Here is a 24741-nt window from a genome sequence, read left to right as displayed (position 1 = left end):
TTATTGTCAGTGCTTTGAGCTGGGGCTGGCAGGGGAGGGATGAGAGGTGCTCACGGAGCTGCAGGTGGGTACATCATGAGTACTTGTGGTGGCATGGTGACTTCTTGTTTTGTTCTTTGGTTCCTACGATGATCCTAATATTTCTTTTTCATCTTAATCTCTGCAGAGCAGTGAATGAATGTTTTCATAGAAGTGTCTGTCATCGCCCAAGAACTCTATCCTGAGGGGAAAAGCTAATTCAGAACCCATCACTATATATGTAAAGGTAGGATGACTCCTCACGTTCCCCTCTTGGCATTTATCAACACTGATCATTATCTGCCATTTGCTCTTCTTTGTCACTCAGTGACTGAGAAGGGTTTGTGCATGCTTCAGAGCCTGCAGTGTGTCCAGTGCTTTGCAGGCTCTCAAGCTTCAGATGTCCTTTTTGCTGAACATTTTAATGTATTTTGAGTAGCTCTTGCTTTTCTTGAGTTCCCTTCTTCACAACTTCTAAAAACACTTTTATTGCTTCTGAAGGAAGCTGAATCTGCCATACAAGAGATCTCTTAATAACATTTTGAATCAAGTGTAGGGGTAAGTCAAGAGTAACAATCTCTCCACTAATTTCTCCATGCTCATATCCAGATTTTTTCTCTACATCATAAATAACATTTCTTGGTCTGTGCATGGTCTTTTAGAGAGCTCCTGCTGGGTTTTTTTGTGCCCTTACACCTTCTCTGCTATCAGTTTTAACCCTGCTGTCTCTGAAGCTATCCCAAGGGGTGATCACTAACATAATTCTGCATTTTTTATCTGAACATGGAATCCATCCACAGAGATTGTGTTGCTCATTAATGACATTACCTTGTTATTCTGATTCAGCTTTAGTACATGACATCTGCTTTGTCTTTCAGTGTAATCAGCAACAAGACGTTATTGTCCCTCTAATTATCTTTCTCCCATCAAATTTCTGCTACACCTATTATGTCAGGATCCATTAAAATCAGGCATCTAGTTTTTCTGTTCTCATTAATTGCAGTTTTGTGCTGGTTTAGGAGCATGTAAAGAACTGGCTAAGCTTTCTCTTTTTTCTGTGCTGTGTTTAGGTGAGACTTGATTTGTTTACTTGCTGTTTTCCATGTGCTACTTTAGCTCTGCCAGCCACTTTTTAGGCAATGCAGAATTGTTTTTGCTTCATCTCTCCAGGATGCAGCATCACAGGCTGTGTAGAGGACATGCAGGAGGCATCTCCTACCTCTGCCAGGACAGTCTCATTTAAAAAGCTGCCCTGTAAGATTTTGGGCTGTTCAATGTTCACTAGCCATTAGAATTTTCCTTCTGCAGGGTTTTGCCTTGCCTCAGCCTCTGTGGTCTCTGAAAAGCCTGGTTTATTTGATGTGTGTGAGTTTATCAGTAGGTAGGAAGCAGTGCAATGCAGGCAGCTGCTGATGGCCTGCTGCCTTGCAGCACAATTCCATGTGGGAATTGTTCCACAAAATCAGGTACCACAGAGCACAGGGGTAACCTGGCCAGGCTGTACCACACCTGTGAGGAGCCTGCCCTGGGAATCCTGCCCTGTGTTTGTGTGGCCATCTCAAAGCTTTGAGCTGACATTTGAGCCTGTTCCTGCAGCACTTCCCCACAGAGCTCTCAGGCCAGAGCCCCTCTTCTCCAGCTGTGGGCACTCCAGGTGCTTGCAAAGCCTCCACCAGCACCATCCCAGAAACTGCTGGGGGCACCACATTTCCTGCAAAGCCCTGCTCTTCTCCAGCAACATGCTTCCAGCACAAGTGCTGCTCCAGCTGATTTTTCTTGCCCAAGGATTTGGGCTGAGCTCACCCTCTGGCTGAGAGCTGGCAGTGATGCATCCCTGGAAGGATGCAGGAGCTGGAATCCCCACACAGCAGGGGGAGGAACATCTGTGGATGTATCCAGCTGTGGTGTTGTGGTGTCACTGAAGCCATTTATCTGATCATTTGTGGGACCTTTTGCTCTCCATTGTGGTGTTGTGGTTTCCAGATGCAATTTTTGGTCTTGGGTTCTTCCTTTTGAACATATCCTCCGTGGCCTCTTGGGATTTTTCTTGGGCACAGATTTGAGGTCATGGGAATGGGATGACAGAAGGTACCATGGGAGGAAGAGGAATGTGGTGAGGAGTGTGCCAGCCTCAGTGTCCTGGTGGGTCACCCACAACAGGGACAGAAGTGTCCCTTACTGAACAAATCCCCCTTTTCTTCCTCAGGCAGCAAAATATTCAGCAGCAACAAAACTTTGGTTAAGTTCTGTGGAGAATATCCCAGAAGAAACGGAGAACTGAAATATCAGGTCCAGCCTACTTTGACACCTCCCTTCCAACTCCTTTTGGAAATATTTGCTGTCTTACTGCTCATGTTTGTAGTGAAAATTAGAGCACTTCGTGGGCCCCAACATCTGCTCAGTGAGAGCCCATTAAAAGTCCTGGCCACTGTAACCAGCTATTGCTCTATCATTTTTATCAATAGCAAATGTAAACTCTCATAGGAAAATTTTTTTTTTTTTTTTTAGTTAATATCTACCATCATGAAGATGATTTTGCTAAGCAGCTTTGGCACTAAGAACCAGCAACAGCTAATAAATTCAATGTTAGGCTTATGAGGTTCTGACAGATTGCTGGCAGCTGCCTTAAATGCAGGAAAAAGCTCTTCTAGTGTGGGTTGGAAATGCTTATTTATACCATACTGTGGGTCTGTTTGCCCCAAATTTTGCTGCCTCCTTTTAGTAGATGTCATTGGTGAGATATATGACAAGGGTACAATAACTGATCAGAGATACATTTTCCAGCTACACCAGAGATCAGCACTAAAGCATAAAGATAGGAAGCTTGGCCATAAACTATTAGATTTTTACTGTAAGAATTTTCATTTATGAATGCAAGGTTTGTGGTAAGGATGTGACCAGACCTCATCATGGATGGTTTTATTTACTGTGAGTTTTATGATAGTTCTTTTTCTATATCAGAGGGTTTTAAATAATCTGCAGGAGTTTAACACCACCTTGCTGTTAATTGCTGGTGGACCCAAGCAAAGATGGGCTGTGCAAGTACACTGAGTGTGTTCTTAACATGTCTTAAAAGTTGTGTCTTAAAAGTGAAAGATGATGTGCTCAGAAGAAGGCTTGGGCTTCAGGAGCCTCTGTTTAGCTTTGAAGTTGGTCAGACAGGGATCCTCTTTGGACCAGGAAAAAAGGAAAACTTTGGGAAACCTGAGTGCTCAGCAGCAGTAATGGAGCTTGTATTGAAGAGGCATTTCAGATAAACAACCACTCTTTGGTGGTAAGTGGTGCTAAGAATATGTACAGCAAGTGAATAAGCTGCAGTCTCATTGTGAAGCTAAGTTTAGTCCCAAATTTCCCAGTTACACGATTGCCTGTGAAAACCACAATGTTTGAACTGAACTCAAATTTGCTATTCGCTGTATTTCATCCTTTCTTATTGACTTGAACTGGCTGGAACTGAGTAGTTGATAAGCCTCTGCTCATTAAAGTCAATGCTGAGTGAGGGGATGAAGAAATTGAAGGAATGGGAAGTTCCTTCTAACTGGAAAAGGGCAGATTAAGTCAAGACATTAAAGAATTGCTCAGTGAAAGTAAATCAGGCATCAATTTTCTCTTCACATGTGGTGAAAGTAGCTCTGGAGAGTACAAGACTGATGGTGAAAATTCCAGATTAACCATGTTGCAGTGTCCAACTTGATGTACAGTTGTGGAATTTATCCTGGTTTTGTTTATGGGTCTGATGGTCAGCGCTTTCCATCTCTGACAAAACATTCCTCTCTCTTTCTGTCAATATGCCTTACAACTCCATGGAAAGTCTTCTGAAATAGATAGAATTTTCTTTATAACACTACACAGAAAGAGTCTTCCTTCCTCAAAAAAGAAAAATAGAATAATCTAGAAATATGCACTGACATCATGCAGCAACTCTAAAATTCTCCTGGAAAAAAAAAAAAAAATGCTGACAGCATTTCACACAACCAAAAGAAATCCTGAAAGTAAAACACTAAATGCTGTTTTGGAAAGTGTGTGGGTGATGCCACCAAGCATTTTGTACCATAATGAAGTTCCAGAGAAAGGGGATAAAGCAGAAAACCACCCCACTGCCTTTAGAGCAGGCACCTTGTGCTCGCTCTGTCTGTCTGCTGGAGGGGCTCGCTGTGCCCACAGCGCTGGTGATGGAAGGCAGGGGGTGTGGGAGTCCAGGGCTTCCCTCTGGCTGCCCTGGAAGGTCTGGGACCCTGGCAGGGGTCAGGAACCCCCCTGGACAGAGCCCCCAGAGACACTGACTGTGATCTCTGTCCATGGAAAAGAGTTTTAAATCTTACAGGATGAATTACAAGCTCTGAGTGTTTGATATATGTAATAATTAAGTGTGGCACGGGTGCAAAAGTAAAATTTTAGGATTCAAGATTAGGGGTCCAAAGGGGACAAGATGGAGGAAATTGGGTGTGTCTTGTCCTTTTTCTCCTTCTTCATGCCCTCCATGTTTCACTGCAGTGTTGGCATTTTTCTGTTGGTTTAGGCTGGGGACACACTGTCCAACGTAGGTGACAGATATTGGCACGTTATTGTAAATCCAGCACAGGTAGTTTGTGGTATTTAATGTTTGTACCATCCCACTGAGGGCAGAGCCCCACACGCTGCCCTGCAGGACAGAGCTGCGGCAGGGCAGCAGAACATGTTAGAGATAAACAGAATAAACAACCTTGAAACCAGCACAGACGAATTATGGCTTCTTCTTTGGCAGCGGGGCTGAAAGACAGAGACTTTCTACAATCTCAGAATTATCAATACCCACAGATTCCAACAAGGGAGCTTCCCTTCCCCAGCTCCTCTCACACCCCTGGCCATCCTATCTCCTCTCCTGTCTCTCCTTCAGGACCAGTCCTACTCCCATCCCTGGTCAGAACTTTCCAGAACTTTGAGATCCTCACTATCGTTCTGGGAGCTGCACTAAAAAGCATGAAATGCCCCAGTGTATTACAGAAAAGTGCAGCTTTCAGCTCTGTGGCTCTCTGTCCTCCTCCTGATGATGCCTTAGGATTTTAGCTTTTATTTTTTTCATATATTTGTCATCCTGCAGTGTTCAGTGTGTAACTCTAAGCTCCATGTACAGTGTGAGCTGCTGCTTCCCCATTTTGGGCAGACACAACAATTCCTCTCCTGGGAGTCAAGGACACCTCACTGCCTCAGGCCAGAGAGATGGAAACAAAAGTGAGCTGGGGGAGAGCAAACTTGGGGTAAATGCCTTCATTACCTGAAGTTGTAATTGGAAGATTAACCCCCAAATGGACCAAACTTATAAAAGTGTGAAAATCAGTGACCCTTCATCCATTTTGGATGTAGCCCCTGGGGGGCTTCCTCTGCCCAAAATGTACCTGAAGGCCCTTCAATAAATAGACCTGCTTTTTTTATTCCCTTAATTTTGTCTTGCCTCTGTTTTTAGATAGCCTGAAAAGGCATCACTGAGTCCTTTTGTCATGTTTTCTATCACAGAGTTTGTTTTCTGGTGGCTGCTGAGTGTTGAGCTGCTGGTTTTGTAAGAGCCTTTGTGCCCCAAGGTCCCATTTGTGTGTGTGAGATTTAACTGGGAGCCCATTAGCGACACTAATCCCAGGCTTGTTCTTCCCTTATGTGCATAATTTATTTGGGTTTGCTTACAATGAATTTCACAGAGGCTCTGTGGCTGTTTCTCTCCCTGCAATATCCCCTGCTTTATTAGCAGTAATTGCCTTTCTTCCAGTTTTCCAGTGGATCAGCAATTCAGGCACATTAAGGAAAATTGTTCCTTACACCACTTACTGCTGCTCCTCCAAGCCTGAGGAAGGCATCCTGTGCTCAAAAGGTTTTGGGATTTTCTCAAGTGATCTGGCAAAATATATGGGGCATCTTGTCAGCTGGGACCAGGACAGGCTCAGTTCACTTTAATTGAGCTCTATGCATTTTTTTTCCCTTATAGATTTTCAAAAGTGGGGGAAATTGCTTCTGAAAATGAAAGAAATTTCAATAATCAATTTAATTTCAATAGCAGGGTGAGGAAAATGGTTGTAACCTGCTTCTATACACTTGAAAATATAACTTTTAACAAGGGTAAACCAACCAAAGAAGCATCTGGATTATTCCTTCTTACAAAGAGATAGTTTGGTACTGTGGCTGTATTTTTCCATAAATATCTGCATGGACTGAGGAGACCACGCAGCATTTCCTTCCTCACTAGAGGAAGAAGGGAAATGTCTGTCTTACAATATAAATCCTTATTTTTCGTGAAAAAAGCCATCTGAGTTAAGATTAAATAAATGACAGACCTGCACAAAGTGAGCAAACAGCTGCCACAACCCCTTGGTGCTGGTTTCAGCTGGCTGTGTGTGACATTGGTGACATGTGGGTCCCTGTGTGCTGGGGATGGTGCTTCCCCTGACACTCAGGCACCAGCCGACACACAACTGATGCAGTCTGTAAAATGGGAGGGGAGAAGCCTTGGCTGGGTGCTCTTACCTTTTTCAGAAGCCGGGGCAAGGTCAATAAAACTTCGACATTTTTCACCTTTAAAAGAAAAGGATTGTTTTAGGAGACAGAAGTGGGTTGGTGTCGCTCTACCTGGGGTTCCTGTCCTCACTCCCACCCCAGCCTCTCCAGGACCTGAGGTTGTGTCACACTGGGGACAGATGTTCCCTGTGCCTCCACCCATGCGCCCCAGGGACTTCCCTTGGGATGGCAGCCCGTGATGGGGTGTGGGTCACAGGGAGTGCAGGAAATCCTTCCCTGCTGGGCCAGCCATGCCCTTCCCCAAGGGCAGGAGCAGAGCTGGGCTCTGTCTCGGGCACACAGGGAAAAACAGCTCAGCAGGTGGCACTGGGAGGGCACTGGCCTCTTTCACCCATCGTCAATGTGGTGCCCAACCGGCGGCAAGAACCATGAGCTCTGACTCCAATGATTTCAGAAGGTTCATTAATTACTTTATTAAACTGTATTATACTAGAACTATATTACACTATATTACACTAGCAAGAACTATCGCTAACTAACTAACTAGAAAACCAGATTCTTTCTCCTGAGAGCCCCAACACACACGTGGATCCAACTGGTCAATGAATCCAAACACCCATCAGCAGAGTCCAATTAACAAATCACTCATCAATAAGCAATCTCCATAGCACATCCCACACGTGCGCAACAACGAGCAGCAGCAGCAAGTCAGATAAGAATTGTTGTTCTTCTTTCTCTGCTCCTCTCACAGCTTCTCTCAGGAAAAACCCCGAGAAAGGCAAATCTCTCCCTGTTCAGAGGACGTGTGAATACCACATTTACCCACGCTTTTGCCCTCCTTCTTCTCATTACCAGATAATGCCTGTGCCCCACCCAGTGTCCCAGTAGTATAGTATGTCACATAAGTAAGAAATCTAAATTTAAAATTTTTTAATATATTATAAATAAGTTCAAGATATAAATTATAAAGTATTATCTCAAATTCCTTTCTTCTCTCTTCTTCTTCCTCTTTCTTCTTAAGTAATATCTTATAATTAAGTAAAAAAATCTACATTACAAGTCTTTAGGAGTCAATTAAGTTAAAAAAATTTTAAGACTCACTTCTTAATTAAACTTAAAAAAACCTTACAACACAAAATTATTAACCATTTTTATACTATTTTCACACATGCAAAGTCTGTGCCCCAAACCTCCCAGTGCTGGGGTGCACTGAGCTCTCCTTACATAGATGTGACGCACATGACTGAGACCAAACCTGAAGCACAAAGAAGCTAAGGAAATGTATAAATGCTTAAAAAAAATGTTTAAAAAGCAGGCAAATGCCTTGCTCTGAGCATCACAGCCTGTGCCACTCCCTGTGCTCCACTGTAAATTAAACTCTCTCTGTTTAGGACCCCACCTTTGGCCTTGCAGGAATTCTTGAGGAGTTTCTGAACAGAAAATGTATCTTAGGGTGGATGCTTTGACCTTTCTTTTTATTTCTTCAGGTAACCAAAGATGATAAAATAATTCCTCTGCCCTGGGTGCATCCCTCCACCAAGTGTATGTGTTCCTATTGATATGATGTGCTCCAAGGTGTGCTGGCACATCTGCCAGAGGTCATGGAATAGAGTCCATTTTGCCCTTTAACACTTAATTATGCAAAGGCAGTTAATAGGACGAGGCTGTTTTTTTTTAATTAGCTTTGCTCATTTTTAATTACAAAGTTCAAAAGACTAATTTAGGAAAGGTGAGCCATTAAAAAAGAATAAACAATGAAATGCTACAGTGATGGTGAAGTCACTGTATTTTTTTCTTATTTGTAATTCAGTGTACATATATAGCAATATAAAGTGTTCACCTTTCTGGTGTCTTTGCTGGCAAGATCGAGATAAGCGTAAGCATTCAAATGATAGCTGTGCTGACATAAGAATCTATCATTATAATGATATTATTACTGCTTTTTATTTACTTTTTGCAGTTTTAAATCCATGCTAAATACACTGAGAGGTGAGGTGTACGTAATCCGTTGTCTATGTATAAGTAGCTATAAAAGAAAAGGTTCACTTGACATTGATATGCACATTTTGATATGTCCAGGGGAAAGATTTCTACTCTGTGAGTCCAGAGGACAGCCAAGAAAAGGAAGTGACACTTGGTTTGCCAAAGCACCACCTCTGTTTCCAAAGGGGTGGGCAGGGCAGGCTGTATCTGAGCAGAAGGAGTGTCAGGTGAGACAGTCAGCCACCTTTGGGGCTGACAGATGGAAAGGTAACTTCTGGATCACAGAAATTACCAGCCCTGCACATTTCCTGTTCAGAGCAGGACTGTGACTTTTCCCACTCAAATTCTGAAATGCAATTCTGAAATGCTCCAAGGATGGTAATGCCCATGCCTTAGAGACTCAAAGATGGACTTTCTTCCCACTCTGATCCACTTCTGGAGAAGTGTTTCCTTATACCCAATCCCGACTTCTGTAGCTGCTCTGGCATCAATGCAGTCATCCTTTGTCTGTTTGTAGGGACATGAACAAGCCCAGCTCCCCCAGGTTCTTTAATTTAGGTTCCTGACCAAGAAATCCAGATAGGTAAGTGGACTATGACCGATACTAAGGTGTAAGTAGAAAACATTCTCATCCAGAGCCTCTGAGTTTAAGGTATGAGGTTTTTCAGGAATTTTATTGACATAAAATCAAGGGAATATAGGGAGAATGACCTCTAGATTTGGACTTGATATAAGCAGATTAAGCGGGATTTATTCTACCATATGGATCTGTGGTTTGGGTCTGGTTTTTGTGTGTTTGTTTTTTTTTTTTTTTCTTTTGTCAGATGTAAGTTATTACTTTTATCACAGTTTTATTTGAACCTGACTTCAAGCTGATCACTGATCATCCCTCACTCGTGTTACAGTGAATCCAAAACCATATTACTGGAGACCTTTAACAAATACGTGGCTCTCCAGAATGTTATCCCAAGACAGACAAAGGCCTTTGCTACTAGAAAAACTGTACAGGCTGCTCTGAGAGCTGGTGGCAGCTCCTGGAAAGGGACAGAGTTTCTCTGAGTTTCATTGTTTGGCTGCAGGTGCTTTATCTGCAGGACAGAAGAGAGGATGGTCACAGGCTGCTGGGAGGAATGAGCATTCTCCTCCCTCAATTCAGCTTGCCCAGAACACCATCTGTCCTCGTGGTGAGGCCTCCAGTTTAAATATCATGGACACAAAGTGCTGGAGTGTCCAGAAAAAATCCTTTAGGAGTCATGGCAAAAAGAATGGCTGGAGGTAGAGCAGAGCCTGATGACACCTCACCTTCAATGACTGATTGTGACTGGCTTGCTGCTGAAGGTCATGGTAGGAAGCATGTTCCTGACTCTTCCCTTTGTTGTTCCTGCTGCTGGAGAACTGGAAAACCCTCTTCCATTTTCAATGGTAGCCACTGGTGGTATTTATAAAGCACAGTCACACTTGCACATGCAGACATGCATCTCACTGAGAACTGAAGATGTCAGCAGTGCTTTCACTGTTCCTCTTAGGATTTATTCTAAGTTATTTTTGGGTATCTTGTATAACTGATCTCTTAAGCCCTCTTAAGTTTAATTTTAGACTTGGCAGAGTTTATCCTGCTGTGCTGTCCTTTTCCAGATGCATCTTCTCCCCCTAACCAGGCTCCTGGAGAGTCTTTAGAGAATACAGAAAGACTGTTCAGAGAAGCAACAAGAAGAGTCTCTGGGATTCATCCCCTGAGAGCTCTGCCTTCACCCGTTTGTGGCTGTGATCCTGACAGGGGAGAAAGCCAAGCAGTGACCTCTCCTGCACTTCACTCAGGCAGAAAGAAGAGGTGGGACCTGGCTGGAATTCTCTGCACTTCTGCACAGGAGCTGTGGCCATGGACAATGCACGTGAGGCTCTGTGAGCTCAGCAGTCCCAGGGAGCTGCTGGAGGCTGAGCAGAGGGGGTGACCAGCACCTAAGCAGCCACAGGCAAAGCACTTGGCACCAGCTTCTCCTGTGCCTTCCCAAGGGTGAGGGAGAAACATCACCTGTGCAAGTCCTTGCAAACACACTCACCCCTAATCACACTGCCCCTGCAGGGGCTCAGCTGTGCCTCTGCTGGGCTTCCCAAGGAGGGGGCATGTCACAGGGATCTGCAGGACTGGGAGACAGCAAGAGTCCAAAATTTATCTGTGGCTAATTAATCCTAATTAATTAATCTAATTCTGTATGTGTGCAGGTCTGTGAGTATTTGTAACTTGTTGGGGGACTTCAAACTAGAGCAGCCAGAGAGTGAGAGGAGACACATCTGGAAAGACTGAGCCGGGGGTGGGGAAGAGTCTTGGGGTTGTGTGGGTAATCGATGTAGAGCCCATGAAAATATCTGAGGGACCACCAGTGTGATGCCCCCATGCACCTGCAGTGGGAAGAGGTGGAGGTGTTCCAGCAGGTTCTGCAGCCCTGGATGGGCAGAGGAGGAAGAGGAGCGAGTCTGGTGCTGGGGGGGATGTTTCTGTGGGTGCTGATGAAGGCACAGCTCTCTCTGAGGGTCTGTGTGGTCAGAGACATCAGTGTCAGGCTTGCACATGTGTGTGTGTGTGTGTGTGTGTGTGTGTGTGTGTGTGTCCAGCCTGGATGGGAAGGGCCCAACAGCAAACATGTGAAGGAGAAAGAATTCCCTGGGACTTCTTTAAGCTTCCTGGGATCATGCTCAGCATCCTCTCAGACAAACTCCCTGGGACTTCTCCCATGCAGTGCAGCTGGGGAAGCTCCCTCAGCTCTGCAGGGTGAATGCATTTCCATTGCAGGTGGGCGAGTCCCAGACACCTCCTTTTCCCTACAGAGTGGAGGAGTGGGGCTGCCCCATTGCCTGCCCCGCTGAAGGGGCAGTGGCACACACACAGGGCCAGCTGGGACTCTGCTGGAGGCAAATCCTCACACCAAGGCACAGCTCAGAGCTCAGCACCTCTCTAGCCTGAGCAATATATGAAAGCCCAAATTCCCCCGAGTTCAATCCTGCCAGAAAATCAAGACAAGCAGGTCCTAAAGAACCATCAGATGCCACGGTTTGCTTGCTCCAGGGCACTGGGCTGCCCTGCCTGCCCTGCCCACACTGTGGGTACATCACACATGCCTGGCAGTGGCTTCTAGCGTGGAATTCCTCCCTGGGCCCCTGGAATTAGAGAGCTGCACTGGGCAGCTGAAAGGCAGGCCTGGGTGCACAGAAATTGGGTTTGAACTCCAGCACACAGATGTTCATCCAAGCTGTGTGTGCCCTCTGCCTTCAAGCTTTTGGGAGACTCATGTTCTACTTCTTCCACCTAAAAGGTTTCTTTGCTCCTGTCCTCAGGACCTCTCACAGGCCAGGAGCCTGCTGCTTTAGACTGGAAATGAGGAAGAGGGCAGAGAAACCACCAAAAAAGCACTTCAGGACAATATTCTGTTTCTAACATGGCTGTTATCATAACAAAGAGCAGAATTTGATCTTCTGGGTCCTACTTATTGGTTCTGCATTCCCCAGTTCTTTCGTCTCTGAATCAGGGGTAAATGCCTGATTAATAATGACAGCAGCAAAATAAAAACAACCCTGAAAAAACCCTAGTTTGTATGTCTTGCAATGATGCAGTTTGAAAATATTCAAGTTTAATAAATTGACTTAAAAGAAATCTGGTAGTTCTGGCTGAACTCTGTTATAACTCTGCTTTTCATCTTGCAAAAGAAAAAGAAGAAAGAAAAGCTGTCTGTATCCACTTTGCATGAAATTTTACGAGTTCAAAAGTGCAGTTATGATGGAAATTTAAATGATTAAATTTCTTTTAAACAACATTCCCTTTTAGTAACACCCTGGCTCCCAGCCTACGACAGACAAGGTCCCCTTTTTTCCCACTAGTTCCTAACACATCTTTATCTCTCCAATTATATCTGGAGTCATGTGATTCTGATGAGATCCTACATCATCTACTGAGAGTAAAATCATTGTATTTGTCTAAAAAAAGATATAACCCTCAAGGGATCCCAGCCTAGACGAGGCTGAGGACTCCAACACTTCAGTGAAAAAAAGTACTACACGAGGGAAAATACAGGTTAATGGGCTCGCTCAAACTGAGTTGTATCGGGTTAATTACCAACTGAAATATTCAAACTTTGATTAAAGTCATCTCAGAGTACTTAATTGACTTTTTTTTCCTAATGAAAAATAGAGTGTTAATCTGTAAAATCAACATTTTTCAGTTGACCCTATTGATTTTGCTGGAGTGATATTTTCTTCTGGAAAATAAACAAGCTTACACAGAATTGCACAAAAATATGTCTTGAACCATGCAGATAATTATTTTCTCTTCCTCTGACAGCTGCCACTCATTGCTGCTGCCCATCAACGTTTCTTCTACCTCTGAATAGCTTGAGAATTTGCCCAATTTCTCAGCGATTACTCACAGCCTGTATTGCCTTTGGGATCTCTTTTAAACCTGAATGCTGTGCTGCTGTTCTCCTTCAGCAAACCCAATCCCTTCCAGCTTCCTACGTCTCAAAGTGGGAAAATGTAAAGCTTCCCACTTTTCCATTTCAGGCTTGCACTTCTCCTCAGTTTGCACATTCCCAAAGGAATGTTGCTAATTTTACCCCAGAGGTCCCATTCCCACGGTGGGTTCCCTCCTGGGGGGTTGGAGCAGGGAAGGGCTGTGCAGGGCAGGGAGTGTGGGCAGGGCTGGGAATGCTGCTGGTGCTGCCTGGGACTATGCCATGGCAACTGCTTGTTCCAGGCTGCAACTCTCCCTGATGTGACAAATCTTAGCCAGCATCTCAAAGCAAACATCTCCACGGGCTGCTCTCAAATCACGTCTAATTGAAAGCCAGCCAAGTCACAAGATTCAGCTGATTATCTTGGTAAGACCTGAAGGATGTGTACACACATCCATCATTTGGAGAGCTGGGAAGGAGTTTGGGTTTCCAAGTGATTGTGAAAATCGGGGGAACAGCAGTGCTGAGAGAGGTTTTCAATGATTTTGGTGTCAAATTAGAGCTGACTTCATTAAATCAAGGAGCTCTGAGTTGATTTAAGCGTTTGAAGCTGTAGAATGGGAAGGGGAGGGTTTCACCTGCTCATCCCAGAGGTGACACACTGTGCTGACCCTGAACCAATGTAAATATGCAAAATAAATTAGATATTGGCAGTCTAGGATCCCTGAGACACCCAGAAAACTGGGAAAGACAAAGCCCAATGCTCTTCACAGAGGATGTAGCTGCTGTATGTCCCTTACCAGATGAAGTCTTTCCTTCTCCTGTCCTCCTGTGCCTGCCCTGACTGCTCTTTGGGTTTAGATGTCCTGTTTTTCCAGGCAGGAACCCCTGGCTTGGGGTATGGAAACAGGTAACTTTAACCTTTTTTTCCATGACTGCTAAAGGAAATGAACTGCAGCACACTGCAAATGAATATCCAGTTTTGAAATCAAGTGAAGAAAGTTGTGCTTGCATTTCCTCTTGTGAACCTTATTCCCAAGCACGTACCCAATAACTTTGAAACAAATTCTCATTAGTATTTTTTTTCTGCCTGAGTAATGCACAGTGAAATCATGCTGTATGGTGAGGGTTTTGGTCTCTCCAAACCTGGTGAGTCTAAGCATGGTGAAATGTCTTTACCTCTCAACCGATTTTCCACATTGTGAGCATGGTTTGAATCCTTTTTCTAGCCAAATGGAAAGTGGAACACAGGCAAGTGGATTTTGTTTGCCTGTGGCTATTCTACAAGCCATGTCATTCCACAGTAATTGCATCTTCTTCTTATTGCACACTGGCTTTTGTGTTCCTTCCTAAGCTAGATCTGCAGAGATTCATACTGTCTTTTGGTTTAGCAACAAGAACACTGATGTTACACCAATTTGTGACTAGCAGAGGGTCCTGCTTTCAGCAGCCCCATTCCCTGCTATCCTGCTTTCAGCAGGGATAGAGTCAATTTGGTTCCTGCAGCAGGGACAGGGCTGAGTGTTGGGCTTAGGATGAGAACAGTGCTGACAACAGAGGTGCTTTGGGTGCTGCTGAGCAGGGCTTGCCCAAATCAAGGACTTTGCAGTGCCTCAAGCTCTGCCACTGAGGAGGTGCACAAAAAACAGGAGGGGGCACGGCCAGGACAGCTGACCTGAGCTGGCCAGGGGGATATTCCAGACCTTAGAATGTGATGCTCAGTGTGTAAATTGGGGAGAGTTTGCTGGGAGCTGCCAGGTGGTGCTTTGGGCTGGGCTGGGCAGCAGTGAGGAGCTGCACTGTGCAACACTTTTGAGGGGGGGTTTAGTCCTCTCTCGCCTCTTTTCTTTATTTTTATTACTTCTTGTTGTATTTTACTTTATTGCAATGATTAAGGTGTTCTTTTCTCAACCCACTGGTGTTGCCTTTCTCTGTCTCTCCTCCCCAGCCTGTTGGGGCAGGAGTGAGCGAGGGGCTGAGCAGCAATTAATTATCAGCTGTTAAACCACAACAACCTGTACATCCCAGTTGTGAGATCTGCCAGCCAGCCAGTTCTCCTAACCCCACACAAGGAAAGTTTTAACATTAGGATTGAGTCTGGTGTAATTTAAAACCCACGGGGATACCATGGTGATTGATCTTCCATCCCTTATGCATTTCCTCAGCCCTGAAAGCATCTGCTCATATTTTGCACTGACACTGGGGTAAGGCATCTCAGTTCCCTTTGAAATCTGGGACCTGTGTGTTAATCTTCCAGCACTTTGAAGTTTATCCCATTTGCAAGGAGCTACCAGAACTCCTCAGATGTTTCCTTTGAGGCTACTGGGTTAAATGGCTGAGAACAGACACATCCAAACACTCATGAGGAGCAGCAACATATCTAATAAGGAGTAGTTAGCTGCCTGGTCCCTGACTTTGCTCAGTGATGAGGCTCAGCCTGCAGGGCCTTTATGTCCATGTTTTATGGATGATAGATGTTCACACAGCGAGTGTGCCCAGCAGGATCAGGAGGACCTAAAATCCAAAACTCCCAGAGCACCGCAGACACAAAATATCCCCAACATGCTATAAAAACCTGAATGTCTGCAATAAAGCAATCACCACCACAGAAATCACAGCTATCATGTACCACAGGAAGGGAGCAAGAGTTCTTGTGAGGAACAGGAATAAATCTGTAAACTCCTATGGCCAGACCTATCACATCCTGAAAGCCAAATACCAGGGACTTGTTAGGAGGAGTTCACAAGTGCTTTTCTGCAATGGATCCTTCCCATGCTGTAAAGGAAGGCAAAAATTTGTTACTCTCCCTGTTATCTAGCCTGAGGGAGATTTCCCTTCTGATCCCAAATTAGATCATCAGTTTAATGTTCAGTGCATGAGCAGCCATACCAATTAGATCTTGAGCAGCTGTAATAATGTCAGCAGTGGCTGAGCAGCCTCCTCACACACTGCCTCCACCTGGAGCCAATTTCTGCTGCTTTAGATTAGAGAAGGCATTAAAACCTCCAGAAAACCTGCTGGGCACAGTCAGCAGCTATTTTCCCCTTGGCTCCCACTGGTGCCCAGCAGCTTCCCCAGGGCAGGGATGTCACAGAGCAGGCAAAGAGGGCTCCTCCCAGACCTCCTCAAACACCAACACATCAGCTATGCAGGACTCACTCCAAGCCTTCTCGTGCCAGAAATGTTCCTCTTCTCTCCTGCAGTTCTTCCTGGCTCTTTGGAAGGCTCCATTTCAGCCCGTGGGTTTCCTTTGCTCACACTGCCCTCTGTGGAGGTGAGGTCCAGACACACTCTGAAGGAACCTGTCCTTGGATTGTCACTTTTCCCCCTCGATTATGAGTTACTAAAGTCATATGATTTTCTTTATCCTTACAAGGGTAAAGTATCACTGCATCCCCTCTAGCTCTTCAGTCTGGTACACTACACAACACCAGCTTTCTTTTCTTGAAGGAGATTCTCTTCTTAACTACCTTGGAAATCCCAATAGAAATCCCACCTATCTCACCTTCCCCTTTTTCTTACCATACCTGTGCACCATGGCATTTACAAAACACACTGGTGTTGCCTGTGGTGCTGATTTTTCCCTAGAATAACCTCATTTTTTATGTCACAGCATTTGGCAGCTCCCAGCCGCCCCACAGACAAACACTGGCCCTCAACTTGGTTCTGATCTTCTCCCTGCAACTGGCACCTACCTGTGACCTCACAGAGCTTTAGGCATCTGGTGCTTTTAACCTTCTTTAAAATGTAATGCTGTTCTTACAACTCTGTCAGGCCAGCTCACATTTTCAGTTAGGCAGAAAAATCTCTCCTCTGTAATGCCAATATTCCCAGATTTTGTGTGCCATGTACGTAAGAGGCGCATTCAAAGCAGGATTATTCTCTTCAAATTAAAACTTCTGTGTTGGGAATTGCAAGGTCTTAGACAGATTCTCTTTTGGTCAGTGAAGCAAACATGTAATCCCAGGGCTCAGCTGATCCCCCAGGAGGAGCAGTGGAACCTCCCAAGGAGTGCTCCCTGCTCTCTGTAATGAGGATGTTGATCAGTTTGGACACAGACACCTCTGTTTGCTGATGGCCACGGGCTGGCTGCAGGATTCATCTCGCCTTTATTTTTTTAAATGACACAAATTGTATTCCTAGCTCTTTTTTTTTTTTTTTTTTTTTTTTCCCCTTAGGTTGCTAATCCCAGCAATAACAGAATCAGTCCCAAAAGCAAATTTGAGGACAACTAGAAACATCTGGTCTCCATTGGGATAATTCTCCCTTTTGTATTACGTGCCACAATCTCCTTGTAAGACTGCTCTTTAGTCAGTTTACAATTTATTTATCCCAATGATAATCAATAAAATAATAAATCTGCAATACAGGTTGATGCAAAAGGCCTCTCTGCTCCACTGTCTTTGTGTTGTCTCATGTGACAGATATTTAGGGAAGCCAATGACAGATATTTAGAGAAGAACAAAGGGGTGGGCACAGGGTGATTCTGCTCCTGTGCTCCCCTTGTCACACCCGTACTGCAGCAGCAATTTGGGGATTGCTCTAAAATCATCCTGTCAGTAACAGGAATGCAGGTTTGCTCTCTGCATCCATGCAATTCCCAGTTTTGGCCTTCTCAACATTCCCTGGCAGGGAGTTCTGCAGGAAGGAGTATTTATTTTTGTCTGTTGTGCCTTTTTGCTCTGGAATCATGGAAGCAGTCAGTGGTGTGTGTTGTCTGAGCTCTGTCATTGCCACTTGATGCCCACCAATGGGACATCTCTGTGCCCTGGGCTTTCTGTCCAGCCTGCAGCTCAGGTTGTTCAGTGTGGAGCCTTCCTGCCTCTCTCTCTGCTCTCACCATCCTCTTCACTCTCTGCAGCTCTTCTGGAAAGAATTTTCACTTGGACATTCCACCAAATGTTTTTTTTTTTTGCAAATCCACAGAGACTGGGTCTAATCCATTACCCTTGTCTGAGAAGTGATTCATCTTGGTAAATGATTTACCTTTAATAAGCCCATACCTTTGATAAAACCTATTTGTTGCCATGCAATAAGTGCCTTCTCAGATAACTGTCCTAAAATCCCTGGGTCAAGTGGCCTGTACAATTTTTTTCCACTTTAAAATAGTGATGTACAGATTCTTCTTAACCAGCATTTTCATGTACCAATTATTTCAACATCCTCAGATGGAGATTATCCTAGCCCCCTGGGTTCAGTTCCTCTAGCACTGGAAATTTTATCTTTAATACAGAGCTCTACCTCCTCCATTTCTTTTACCACTCTTTCCTTCCTAACAATTTATAAGTAACAATTTTTACATTCCAGTCATGCGAATAAACCTGCCAGGTTTCAGTCATGCCAATTATATTGTATTTCTCATAATCCAGCAAGAATTCCCAAGTCTTCTTGCTTTTAATTATATACTCACAAGGTACTTCTCCCCAGCCCCTCTCTGGGCAGGCACCTGTGGTGAATCACTGGGATGTGTGATGATCACAGGGGTGGGGTACAGAGGTGTTGCAGAGCCACTCTGCAGCTGTGAAAGGCTGTGGCAAGTTCTGGTGTTTATGGCCCAGATTTACTCATTTCTGCAGGAGAAACCTCTCTCCCTCTCTGGCTTCTCCTCAAGGCACGTGCAGAGCCCACACTTCTGACCAGTTTTGACGTTTACATCCAATCTAAATTCCACTCTCCTGTTTCCTCCTTCAGGAGAAATAGGTGGCGTAGAGCACAAAAAGGACTACAGACCCCTTGCCCTCCAAAAAATTCAATCCAAACTCACAAAACAAGCCATGCATACCCATTGCTGCTCTCCTGGTTCTGGGGAGCATGGTGAGCATCCTTGTTTATTTAATGGGACAGTACTGTCAAAAGGCAGCTGGGCAGCTGCTCTTCCCCTCTGGCTGTGGATGTTAATACTGAGCTTGTCTGTCCACTGGCAACTAAAGCAAGGTCTGAGTTCATGGGTTTTTCTGTTAACAATAAAGCAAACACATAATTGAGCAAAACTGGCTGACTTTTCATTGCTTCCAAGCAACTCAAACTACTTCCTACTCTCAAACTCCCCTTTAGAAGTTGATATGCCACCTTGCCTACTTAATGTGTTAATTTTTTCATGGGGTGTGTGTTCTTGAGTCATGGAACCCACCAGCAGGCTCACCACTGTTGCTGTCAGTGCAGCACTTTTGTGGTGCCTTGTGAGGTGCCCAAGCACAGACTGCGTGTGTGCAACAAGATAAAAGCTCAAAGTCACAGTTAAAAAGAAATTAAATGCTGGTGAGCTTGGCTCTGAGACATCTGGCCCTGGCCAAGGAGTTCACAGCCCAGGAGGAGGCTCCAGGTGCAGCCTGGGAGGGCAGAGCAGGGCTCATGAGCAGCACAGTCTGCAGAGCTTTATCCTCACCCCCTTCTGAGGCTGGGTGTGTGTTGCTCCTGCAGAAGGCACCTCCACCTGTGTGGTATCCAAAGCACTGAACCCACTCTGAAAGGGAGAACCTCTTTCTGGCAGACTGGGATTCAGCACACTTTTGAATCAGAAATTGTGCTAAATAATTACAGGACTCCCCCACCAATGAAATAGAAATGCTCTAGTCCCTCTTTTCCCAGAGGGGATTCACAATTACATTTCTCAGGTACTAAATGCTTTTTGAATTCTTGAGCTGTCCTAGACATGCTGGATAAAAATAAACTCTAGATTCACAAATTATTTCAGAAATAATCACAGCATTCAATCTCTGTTAGAGCTGTCAGTGGAAACCAGAAACTGGCACCAAGAGGCAGGCACGCTCCACTGGGCTCTGCACAGAGAGGATGGCATGCTGCTTGCACCTCAGCCTCTGGAATCTAAATGCACATTGCAGATAAACAGTGGCAAGAAGACACTCAAAAATTTGTTTGCTTGCTGCCTAAATGTCACTTTAAGGTGTGACTGAGTCCCAGCCCCTCCAGCCAACTGGGAGCCCTGGAATCCTGTTCCCTGCAGCATCAGCCTGCTGGGAGTTGGTCCTGTTGGCACTACAAGATCTGCTGTGTTGCAGCTGCACCAGTGCAGGGAGCAGAAAGTTTTGACAGTGTGGCTGGAGGAGAGAGAAATCAGAAGCCTAGTGGCTGGAGGAAGAATGTGACTCGTAGCTGTGAAAGTTTGGAGGCTCTGGAGAGTTTTGGCAGTGCCACAATCACACAGTGAGCTCCTGGCATTGACATGTGCCTGGTGGGATCCAGCACAGAATCACAGAGGACCCTGCATGGAAAGGGACCCACAGGGATCATCAAATCCAGCTCCTGGCCCTGCACACACACCCCAACAATCCCACCCTGTGCCTGAGGGTGCTGTGCAGACACTCCTGGAGCTCTGGCAGGCTCGGTGCTGGGACCCTGGGCAGCCTGTTCCAGTGCCTAAACACTCTCTGGGAGAAGAACCTTTTCCCAATATCCAACCTAAACCTGTCCTGTCACAACTTGAGGCCATTCCCGTGGATCTTGTCACTGGTCACAACAGAAGAGACCAGTGCCTGACCCTCATGAGGAAGTTATAGACTATGATGAGGTCTCCTCTCACGCTGCTTAAATTCAGACATCAGTGAGTCAGGGAGGAATCAGGGATGGGATGGGAGCCGTGGGAATGGTGCTGACCATGGGCTCTGGCCATATGTTCTGCTGATAAAGTGTGAGGCTGTGAGTGACTGTGGAAGGGACTTTGCCTGGAGCAAGGCTGCTGCTGCAGTCACTTCGGAGTGCTGCTGGTAGAGCTTTAAGACAGATGCTATTGACAGTGTACAGTGCATTTGAGCTGGGGATTTTGACTAAATTAATCCATCGCTATTTAACAGTATTAATACAATGCTGTTTAACACACAGCCATGACTGTGTGACTGGTGATGCCTGCAGGGCTGGGCTCAGCAGGTGTGCTGAGGATGGGGACGAGCCTCTGGGGTGGATTCCTCACAGGGAGATTGAGTAGGGGCTGTCTGTGTAAGCACAACCCTGTGCTGCTGGGCTGGGGCTGGTGCCTCGGGGCCCTGCAGCTCAGATAAAAAGATCATCAGTCAGGCTGCAAAAGGCCATGACAACACTCTGACAGTCTGGCATTACAAAGCCATCAGTCTGAGTGAAGAGCTGTCGGGTATTTTATGTTGGCACTATTAGGGACAAATTTAGACCCGTGTCCATTACGTTGTTCCTGTCCTTCCCAGGAGAAGATATGGTAAATGTGAAAGAGGCAGCTGTCTGTCTAAGCCAGTATATCCCTGTACCTGCCTGGTTATTTCCAAAGGCTGGTCACTCCTAGTCTGCAAACTGAAGAGTTTCAGATAAGAGGAAACACTCACTGAGCTGCTGTGGGGGTGTGGGGAGGGAGAAGCAACCCCTTCTCTCCTGCTTTCACCATAACTTTTTAAAGCTGGCTTCCAGCTCTCTCCTGAAATCACCCACTACAGCACAGCTTTGTTTACCCGGTACAGAATAGATCACTGTTTCTCTTCTCCCACAGATAACTCACTTTTCTGAGTGGGCTAGAGTCACACAGTTACAACTTATCTCACACATAAATCTGGACTTGGAAAGATTTCAGTATCTGCCAGAAATGTGGGCATCCTTGATCATGCCAACCCCAGCTAAGATGCTCAAAAAGCCATAGTCTTAGGTTGCTCACTCAGGCTGCTGTGGCCTAAGCTGATTCCCCAATCAGTAAGACAAATAAGCTTTTTTTTTTTTTTTTTTTTATCCTGTGTTTTTCTTTTTAACATCAAGACTGTTGCTTTGGTGCTCTCATTTCAGCCTGGAGCTGTTACAGTCCCAAGGCTGGAGTTCATGAACTTTCCTTTTTTAGCATTAAATTGAGTTTTAATAAACAACTAATTCTGCAAGTACTCTCCTCAAAAAACACCAGGGAGAATACACAACCCCTTGGGATGAAACAGGCTGTGAGCACTTCCCCAGGTTTGCCCCACTTAATAGTACATTCTCACAGAGAATTCTGTTAATTTTACCAGAATTCAACCCTAAACTTCCCATTGCCAGAGGGGCTGTGTTCTCAGGGACATAACACATCTGTGTTTAACTGTTCCTGTCTCCCAGTAGGGAAGAACCAACTCCCTGATCTACTCCTAAGGCAATGGCAGATGGGACAGGATGGGAACAGCCCAGCGAGGAACAAGTATCCACAACCCATCATCTCATACTGAGTCACATCTGTAAACTTTATTTTTCAGTCACATTATCTAGAAAAGAGCTCTTTCAAAAGCAGAGGGTGGATATTAGCTCTAGCAGACAGCTCTGGGAGTAGGGGCTGTCAGTTTGCATCTGCTGAGATTTAAATTGGTCCCAGGGCAGCTGCCTGCCATCCACCCTCCAGTGTTTTATTCCTTGGGAAATGCCAGGCTGCAGCAGAGGAAATGAATGCACTGATAAGCTGGAGAGATGTCTTTTTGAGTGCTTCCCAGCAAGTAAACGGCTGAGCAGGGAGCAGAAATGAGCTTTCTTGTGCCCAGTTGAGCCCTTTAACTGCATTTCTCTGTTCAATAAACACACACCCCAGGGAGGGCTGGCGGGCGGTCATTGACTTCGGCGAAGAGCAGAAAAGAGGCAAAAGCTGGTAAAACCCGTGGCCTCTGTGCTGCCCCTGCCAGGCAGCCCGCCGGCCTGGGGGCGATTGCTGTCGGGTGTCAGGGGCTGCCGGAGGAGCCTCCGTGCGCTCCGGGGGCGCTGCGGGAGCGCTGCCCGCTGTCCCCTGCCCGCTGCCCGCTGCCCCCTGCTCGATACCCACTGCTCGCTGCCCGCTGCCCGATACCCACTGCTCGCTGCCCGCTGCCCGTGTGCCCGCTGCCCGATGCTCGCTGTCCGCTGCCCGATACCCACTGCTCGCTGCCCGCTGCCCAATGCCCGCTGCCCGATGCTCTCTGCCCGCTGCTCTCTGCCCTCTGCCCAATGCTCACTGCCCGATGCTCTCTGCCTCTTGCCCGCTGCCCGATGCTCACTGCCCACTGCCCGATGCTCTCTGCCCTCTGCCCGATGCTCTCTGCCCACTGCCCGATGCTCTCTGCCCTCTGCCCGATGCTCTCTGCCCACTGCCCGATGATCTCTGCCTGCTGCCCGATGCTCTCTGCCCACTGCCCGATGCTCTCTGCCCGCTGCCCGATGCTCTCTGCCTGCTGCCCGATGCTCTCTGCCCGCTGCCCGATGCTCTCTGCCTGCTGCCCGATGCTCTCTGCCCGCTGCCCGATGCTCTCTGCCCGCTGCCCGATGCTCTCTGCCCGCTGCCCGATGCTCTCTGCCCACTGCCCGCTGCTCTCTGCCTGCTGCCCGATGCTCTCTGCCTGTTGCCCGCTGTCCGATGCTCTCTGCCCACTGCCCGCTGCCCGTGTGCCCGGGCTCACACGCGGCTGCTCCGGGGTTCAGCCGGAGAGCTCAGAGCCTGCAGCAGGCAGCAGGTAAACAAGCAGATCCCTGCCCTCGCACAAACAGGTTGCTTTTCAACACAGAACTGTTAAACCCCTGCCTCTCTCCGCTGCTCTAAGGTACGGCACAGAACCCGTCGCTTATCGCACCGAGGCGAGCACAAAGCAACACAGGCCGGGAGGAAGTTGTTTTATACTTACCAGCAGCATTGATATTTTCCTCACAGGAGTACCAGATCCCAGTGTGGAAATACCTGAAAAGGAAGCGGTCATCTCCCGTCTCCCAGCTGTAATGAACCACATTCTGGTTCGTCTCATTTGCAGTCTCATTCCCGCCGTAGTTGAGGCAGTTTGTCTTCTTCTCTTTCCCACAGCTCGGCTTGGGGACCCTCTGTGTGCCCTCACACCAGTGGGTCGTGATAAAAGCTGTTGTAGAGAAGAGGAGAGCCATCAGATTCAGACTCACTGCTAGCAGGGCTCTGCATCTTCGATTTGTCTTCATGGTAAATCCGCCCTCCCTCCCCCTCCTGCTGAGAGAAGAAGTCAAAGGGGTTTGTTTTATTTGGGAGGGGGGGGTGGGTTTCAAAGCCTCTCACGATTCAGAATCCAGTTGTCCAGGCATCAAAACTCTCAGCTTCTTCCAAGCTGCTGCTGAAGCGGTGAGGGAAGCTCTGCAGCCACACTCCCATCCTTCCCCTTCACTTGAAACCCTGCCTTTGTTGGTTAGAGCAGCAGCTGCCGGCGCGGCAGCGGGGCCGATCTCTCGCAGCCGCGGAGCTTCAGCGCGCTGAGGGGAGCGGAGCGGCTCTGCCTCCCGAGGAGCCCCAGAGGCGAGTGAACATCTGCTCGGGCACCGCACACCATCCTCCCGAGGGGCTCCGCAGCCTCCTCCGCCGGGAGACACCTGCAGGCTGCCAGGCTCGCTGTCCCCTGCTCCCGTAGGATGGGCAGGAGCGGCTCAGCGTGCGGCAGGAGGAGGCAGGGACGCAGGGACAGCTGCCACCCGCTGCCACCGTGCCCGGCACTCGCAGCCCGCTGCAGCACGCCGGGCTGGGGGAGGCGTCACGGCTCAGTCCCGAAAAGAATTATTATTATTATTAAGATTATTATTATGCGCAGCCCTGAAAGGCATTTTTGGTATACCCCGGAGTAGAGATTGGTCCAGGAGGAGGAGGGATGGAGCGGTACTTTGGCAATTCTGCTCTGAGCTAGAGAGTAGTAAATCCAGGGCTTGATTCTGCTTTTGGCATAATGGTGCAAATCTCTTTCTTCAGAGGCTTGCTCTGGCAGCCCCAGAGGAATTTAGGTTTGAGTGTGTGATGTGTGAAACCCACATCTTTCACAACACCAAGTGGAGCCCCTTGCCCAGGCTTTTATCCCCAGACACAGCTCTTGCAGATGTTTTGGTTGAAATGAATCTGGAGGAAATTCTGTAGGTC

General features: G+C 46.7%; 1 protein-coding gene across 5 annotated transcripts in view; it reads right to left on the bottom strand.

The window, feature by feature from the left end:
* GSG1L (GSG1 like) overlaps positions 1 to 24401 on the bottom strand; it is a 57910-nt gene extending 33509 nt beyond the window's left edge. For 2 of the 5 annotated variants that reach the window (XM_072935682.1, XM_072935683.1), the window contains exons 1-2: positions 23504 to 24385; positions 6511 to 6558 (exon numbers count right to left, since the gene is read on the bottom strand). In XM_072935682.1, the coding sequence (XP_072791783.1) occupies positions 6511 to 6558; positions 23504 to 23804 (349 nt within the window). In that variant the 5' untranslated portion in view covers positions 23805 to 24385. Of the gene's footprint in view, positions 1 to 6510; positions 6559 to 23503 lie in introns of all 5 variants that reach the window. The other 3 variants (XM_041719126.2, XM_072935684.1, XM_030284683.4) reach the window with 3 other exon arrangements.
* Positions 24402 to 24741: the final 340 nt, after the last annotated feature.

The sequence above is a fragment of the Taeniopygia guttata genome, chromosome 14, assembly GCF_048771995.1.
Source record: "Taeniopygia guttata chromosome 14, bTaeGut7.mat, whole genome shotgun sequence".
Lineage (NCBI taxonomy): Eukaryota > Metazoa > Chordata > Aves > Passeriformes > Estrildidae > Taeniopygia > Taeniopygia guttata.
This window is presented reverse-complemented; position numbering and strand designations above follow the sequence as displayed.